Raw genomic sequence first — 6,941 nt, forward strand, 5'->3', positions numbered from 1 at the left:
AAAATAATGGTTCTAATACACCCTGACATCTGGACATAAATGAATATTGTATATTCACATATCCACACCCTTAGTTTTTATTTTTGAGGAAACTTAGACCATGGGGTTTGGCCCTATCCCTTTTGGCAAGGTAAATTCTTGTCTTTATGGCCTAGTAGTGCAGCTACCTTTAATTTACTTTTAAACTTTTCCCTAACCCATACAATTTAAGATCTGTCTAATCATGAATCATCAGGAAACTAATTTGTTTCCTGTTGTATAGATTTTTCTTAACTGTGAAAATCTGGAAAAAAATTATTTTCAAAATACATTGGAAAGTAAAATTAACATCAGAATTATTATAATTATAAAAAATAACTATATAATAAAAGGTAAAGGCCCTCCCGTTGATCGTCGATTTGCTCGAGCAGGCCCAGTAACGTCTCCATTGGAGACTTTGTTGTTACTGTGTCTGGCATATCCAATACTCTCGGTAGCTTGCCGAGCTCTCCGAGAGGGGCGGAGGAATCGAACTCCGGTCGGCCATGTTGGCCGCTTGTAAGGCAAACGCCCTACCCGCTGTGCTATCGCTCCAGCCCTATATAATAATAAACAATAATTATAGTATATAATAATATAATATATAATAATAAACAATATAATATAATAATAAACAATAATTATTACAAATAATAAAAAATTGAATAGATTTGTAATTCTATAGAAACTAATTTGATATTTCACTGAGAAGTTGCAGGCAGGCCATCATATGATTTTAAGCTCTTTAAATAGTTTGCCGAAAAAATTGCAGTATTTCACTTGAATGGAAATGCCTTCAAGTTACTTTCAGCTCCTGTCAGTTAAGCGAACTCAAAAATCAGGTGTCTTGTCCATATTCCTTTGAAAACAAACAACAACAAATCAATATGTTTTGGGATGCGTTTAAGAGGTCCAAAAGAAAACCATAGAAATGTAACATCATTTCAGCATCACCAACATAGGGCTCTGTGTAATGACTGTGACATCATGACAGTGAAATATTCATCTTAAACTTCAAACAGAGAAAGCTTTAGCTCCGCGTGTCCAATAGAAATACAATATTCAAATTAACCCATATTATCTGTATGCTGATTGGCTTGCGTTCTCCCGAATGTCACAGTCTCACCACCCAGCAATGAGGTATTTTACTGCTGTCTGGAGATCAAATTATTACTGTAGAAGATCTTTATTTTTTCTGTTTCATTAACAGATTATAAAGCAATAAGCACGCAGGAGGAGAAGCAGACGTTTTACATTGGGAATTAATGAAAGCATGTCTACTCGGTTTTTGGTTTGTTTGGCTTTTTTTCCTTTCTCTTTTTCTCGCTCTCTCTTTTTTTGTGTGATGGGGAGTTGTCTAAAATCATATACCACCCCCACAAACAAAACTCTTCAAAAATAGTAAAATAAGGAAATGCTTGATGCCAGAAGGCATATCTCTAAGCACCCAGGTGTCAAGCTAGAGGTGTACTGTGATACCATCGGACCTTTTGGATGGGTGTAAGTTTTAAGAATTCGTTATATGCCTAGTATTTTTCTTCCGTAATAACAAAGGGGGGTGGGGGTGGTAGAGGAAACTCACATACACAAAAGCTTTGACTTACCAATCTATTGGGTAGCCGCACTTGCAGAAAGGGGGAAAAAAAGAAGCTGTTGCTCAGTGGGGTGGAATGCTATGGAACAGGTCATGAAAACATTAAAGCCTGATTCATCAGAAGGGAGAATGGATGTAAGTCATTCCGCAATTGTCTGAACTTAGCTTCTCCCAACTTAAGCGTCTATTGCGTGCATTCAGAGAAAGGAAGATGACTGACAAAGAGAGGGCTGCTCTAATCTGCTTTCTCTCCTTCCATTGACAAGATTTTTTTTTTTACTGCATTTCCCATCCCTCTTTCTTTTCTTTATCTTGTTTTCAGCTATCATCGTGCAAATGCAAAGGTCAGGTGGGGGAAATCATTAAAGAAGACACGTAAAAGAAGCTTCTAAAAAGCTTTGGGTCTCCCAGGAAGAGAAAGAAAGGAAAAATTGGAGGAAGGCGAGGGTTCCCGGACGCGCTGGAAGGGGGCTGACGCCCTAAGCTCAGCGGCATCTCGGTGAACTGCCCGAAGGGAAGAGGGGGTGGGCCGAGGCGGTGGGGGGGTCTCAACGATCCCTCCCCACCCCACCCATCTGCTCCCCCACCCACCCCCCATCCCCCACCACCACCACAAATGCGGGGAGGGAAAAGTTCAGAAGCAGTCACAGGGGACGAAAGGCTAATTTTGCCAGCTCAACGGGACTGGACATTCCATAAAGCAGACTAGCTCTGCATCGGGTCGGGGTTCCTGTTGGCTCCAGAGAGGCTGAACCAGCCCCTGCGGCCGCCCTCGCCGCCGCCGCCGCCGCCGCCGTCGCCGCCGCCGCCGCCGCCGCCGCCGCCGCCGCCGCCGCCACGGCCCCTGCGTTACTGAGCGAGACGGTGCCGCTGCGACAGGGGAGGACGCGGCTGGAGCTCAAGGAGGCTTCAACGCGCAGGCGCCGGCGAGCCCTGCCTGGATGCTCAGTCAAGGCACTAAGGCAGAAAAAAAAAATCAGCAATTTATAGAAAGAAGAAGCTATAGTCTGTCGGGATATCCAACACCAACAGGTAGGAGGATATACTCTCGGTTAAGTTTGGGGGGAGGGGGGCGCACAGTGTTGGTGAAACTGCAGGTTCACCGGGAAACAGCCCTCCCTGAGGTGTGTATGTGTGTGAGTGTGTGTGTGTGTGTATGTGTGTGCGTGAGTGTATGCGTGTGCGTGTATGTGTGTGTGTTTTTAAACAATAAACTGCATAATGGAAGTACATTCAGACAATGCATCTTCAGTAGGGCTTATTGAGAGCTCCATTTCTGGAAAGTGTTGCAAGGCTGGGGATAGCACACTGCGAATCACTGGGAACACTTCCCTTGCAGCAAAGAAGCAATCTCTCTCCCCATCTTCGCGTATGTAATGCATGCCTCTCTCCCCTCCCCCTCCCCCACCCCCCATTATAAATCCAAGGGTGGCGGATTTCAGGTTTCGTAATGTTGCATGATGCGATCGGTATTTACCCGGGGATGTACCGGTGGGGAAATTAAAATCATCGGATGCAGCTTTGCCTGGGCTTCGATCAGCATATTCCGGCAAGTGAGAAGTGGCAAAGGAAACATGCTTCGTGGGAATAACAGAGGAAGCAGATTTCCCTGGTGTAATTTTCAGGCACCTAAGAGAAATGTTCATTGTGTTTTAAAACGAAGCCACTTGCGATTTGCAACAAAGATTATCAGTGTAAATGGGAAAGGCTTAATTGCCCAAGAAATACAGGTTCATGTTAAATTCATTTGAATTCAAGCAGTCAAATGGAAGTGCATTATTCCTCTGGGTGTGTTTCCCTGGCCAATATTTACATTAACCATTTTTAATAATCATGTGAGCTTAAAAGAGAAAAGATTTGCCAAAAATGGGGGGTGGGGTAGGGAGAAAAAGACAAAAGATTAAATCCCATCAAATCCCGGGACAAGTTCCTATTAATTTCAAAGTCTAATGTTGAAATTATGCCTTCAGATAAATCGACAAATACTCTTCTATAAATCACAGCATGGATAATGGCACTTGAATTAAAAGATATATTTTTGCAATGATGGTTCTTTGGGTTTTATATCACCAGAGATGCTGCCAATAAAACACTGACAGTAACAGACCTCAAATAAATGTAGGTAGTCTCCTCTCTGTCTCCTATTAGCAATGTTTTAGATTCTATTGCAACAGAAGTGATTAATTCCTAGATTGACATATTTTCACAGTTGTGGAACATTTTATTCCTTCTGTCCTAAAGGTATCCAATCAAATGTATGTGCTCCAAAATGGGACATTTTTTTTCATGTTTCTAGTTCAGAAAACTCAGCAAGCCAATCCTCTTAAATTTCAAATGAAAATACTTGTATATCAAGGAGTAGTTTTCAAAATTAAAACTTTGTTTCTCCATGAATTAGCAGCTTTATGTTAACAACTGCCTGACATCATTCCTCTTTAACTTGAGAACTGATAGCCCCTTCTTTTTTTCCAGATATTCTGATGGCAAATCAAATGGAAGCAAAGAGGAAGTATGACTGCAGCTGGGATCCATTCATTTTGTGGATTACATTTTCTGTAAAATGTATGGATATATCTTTCCCTTGTTCTTATATCTAGATCATGAGACTTAACTGAGACTGTATCTTTATCCTCCATCCATCTATGGCGAACTATAGCCATGCAGCTGACAACATTTTGCAAAATCTCTCTCCTCTAACAGCCTTTCTGAAACTGACTTCCTTGGGTTTCATAATAGGAGTCAGCGTGGTGGGCAACCTTCTGATCTCCATTTTGCTAGTGAAAGATAAGACTTTGCATAGAGCACCTTACTACTTCCTGTTGGATCTTTGCTGTTCAGATATCCTCAGATCTGCAATTTGTTTCCCATTTGTATTCAACTCTGTCAAAAATGGCTCTACCTGGACGTATGGGACTCTGACTTGCAAAGTAATTGCCTTTCTGGGGGTTTTGTCCTGTTTCCACACTGCTTTCATGCTCTTCTGCATCAGTGTCACCAGATACTTAGCTATCGCTCATCACCGCTTCTATACAAAGAGGCTGACCTTTTGGACGTGTCTGGCTGTGATCTGCATGGTGTGGACTCTGTCTGTGGCCATGGCATTCCCCCCAGTTTTAGATGTGGGCACTTACTCATTTATTAGGGAGGAAGATCAATGCACCTTCCAACACCGCTCCTTCAGGGCTAATGATTCCTTAGGATTTATGCTGCTCCTTGCTCTCATCCTTCTAGCCACACAGCTTGTCTACCTCAAGCTGATATTTTTTGTCCATGATCGAAGGAAAATGAAGCCAGTCCAGTTTGTAGCAGCAGTCAGCCAGAACTGGACTTTTCACGGCCCTGGAGCCAGTGGCCAGGCAGCTGCCAATTGGCTAGCGGGATTTGGAAGGGGTCCCACACCACCCACCTTGCTGGGCATCAGGCAAAATGCAAACACCACTGGCAGAAGAAGGCTTCTGGTCTTAGATGAGTTCAAAATGGAGAAAAGAATCAGCAGAATGTTCTATATAATGACTTTTCTCTTCCTAACCTTGTGGGGCCCCTACCTGGTGGCCTGTTATTGGAGAGTCTTTGCAAGAGGGCCTGTAGTACCAGGGGGATTTCTAACAGCCGCTGTCTGGATGAGTTTTGCTCAAGCAGGAATCAATCCTTTTGTCTGCATTTTCTCCAACAGGGAGCTGAGGCGCTGTTTCAGCACAACCCTTCTCTACTGCAGAAAATCCAGGTTACCAAGGGAACCTTACTGTGTTATATGAAGGAGCATCTGTAAATCTTTAGCCTTGTGAAACACTTACCTTCTCTGCTAAGTAATTGTGGCCTGTAGCCATATCCTGAGAAGAAAATTAAAAATGGGATCAGCAGTAATAAGGATTTGGGCAACATTCTGCAGTCTTTGCAATAGTTCACCTATAATCCTATTTTAAATCTCAGAGTGATCCTGCTGACTGCCCATGACGGTTTGTAATTAAGAAAGGACTGGACCACTGCCCTAAGTCTCTTTATGTGGTTGAAAACTAGATAATGAAAGTAGCAGGTGCTAAGTATCAGTGCTAAATGCTGTGTATATCACTACATATGAAAAAAATAAAAAAAATTAGCTACGGACATCTTAATAAATTAAGTTGACTTGAGGTAAATGTGTTGATAAAAACTAATTTTAGAAGTTTAAAGACTTTAAAACATTTCATACTATTATTGTTTTGCAAAGACTAAAATATTTGGGGACATAAAGTACTGTAATCCACTAAAGATGTGCCATGTATTATTGGATTATTACACTTTAAAAAATCACCTTGTAAGTTTTGGGGAGCATTCCAAAACAGTATATTGGTTCCAATTAGAGTTTACTTTTTTGTATTAATACACTACTATTTCTAAATACCACTTTCCTTACCTACTAGTGAAATTGCTAGCATTGAACTGTATTATGTGGTTTTTGTTGATTTGGTATAAAGTTTTTCCAATTGCTTTCTATTTTATGAATGCTAGATATTGGTCTGGGAGGCAACATTAATAGTACGAACCCATCACAATTGAGCAGTTCTAATAATGCAGAATAAACACATGTTGCCTTAAAGGGTTATCTAGTAGCGTTCATCTGATTTAGCATTGGAGCAAATAGTCAAAGGAAATCGAAATTGGTCATAGTCATGCATCTGGAAGTGCATGAATGATCATTCAATACTTTTTCCTTTTTCTTCACATGGTTTGAAAATTAAGGTGCACATCACTGGGATGATGAGATTTTCTTCTGAGGTGTACTACCCATTCTAGTGTATTATGAAAAGCAGGCAGTTGATGTATGTTTATATTTTAAGTCAGCTGTCAGGGAGAGACCACAGCCTTAGTGTGACATCCTGCACAATTTGTGAAGCATTTATTCTACCGAAGGCACAGTCTTGTTTATACTTTCTGCACATTCAGTGTATTGGTCGTTTAAATTATTTCAGTTTTAACTCGTGAAGCTTATACTATGATTTCTGGTATTTTAGAAATACATTAGAGTCTGTGAGTCTCATTCTTTAAAATACAGATGTGTGAATTTCAATATAAAGTTGCATTTGCCAAAATTTACCCGTGTAGCCTGTTACTTTTCTTGGAATAAATTTAACGGTTTTTGGCACTTAATAAGTTTTTTAACCTGGAAGGCAAGCACAAGCAAGAAAGATTAACTTATTGTGTGCTTTAAAAAAAATTGTAGCTACTATATTCTGAAACTGGAAATGCATGAATGATAGGAAGCATAAAGCTGACAAGTAATATTCAGGAAAGCATTATTTGCTAGCTTATTATAATTAATCTATTTATTCTTACAAGTCAATAATATTTA

At 40.7% G+C, this 6,941-nt stretch overlaps 1 protein-coding gene across 2 annotated transcripts; it reads left to right on the forward strand.

Moving 5' to 3' along the window:
- The first annotated feature begins 2,487 nt into the window (after window positions 1–2,487).
- On the forward strand, window positions 2,488–6,685 carry GPR85 (G protein-coupled receptor 85). Of its 2 annotated transcripts, XM_056118396.1 has the most exons (3): window positions 2,494–2,644; window positions 2,865–2,981; window positions 4,085–6,685. In XM_056118396.1, the coding sequence occupies exon 3, from the start codon at window positions 4,255–4,257 to the stop codon at window positions 5,365–5,367; it is 1,113 nt and encodes a 370-aa protein (XP_055974371.1). In that variant the 5' UTR covers window positions 2,494–2,644; window positions 2,865–2,981; window positions 4,085–4,254; the 3' UTR covers window positions 5,368–6,685. The 2 variants fall into 2 exon arrangements, with proteins under 2 accessions (XP_055974370.1, XP_055974371.1); XM_056118395.1 differs by lacking the exon at window positions 2,865–2,981 and having other exon boundaries at window positions 2,488–2,644.
- Window positions 6,686–6,941: the final 256 nt, after the last annotated feature.

The sequence above is a fragment of the Sorex fumeus genome, unplaced genomic scaffold, assembly GCF_029834395.1.
Source record: "Sorex fumeus unplaced genomic scaffold, SorFum_2.1 ptg000037l, whole genome shotgun sequence".
NCBI classification, from domain to species: Eukaryota; Metazoa; Chordata; class Mammalia; order Eulipotyphla; family Soricidae; genus Sorex; species Sorex fumeus.

Coding starts and splice junctions, on each gene's coding strand:
- GPR85 (XM_056118395.1), top strand. CDS start 4,255: ATGGCGAACTATAGCCATGCAGCTGACAACATTTTGCAAAATCTCTCT.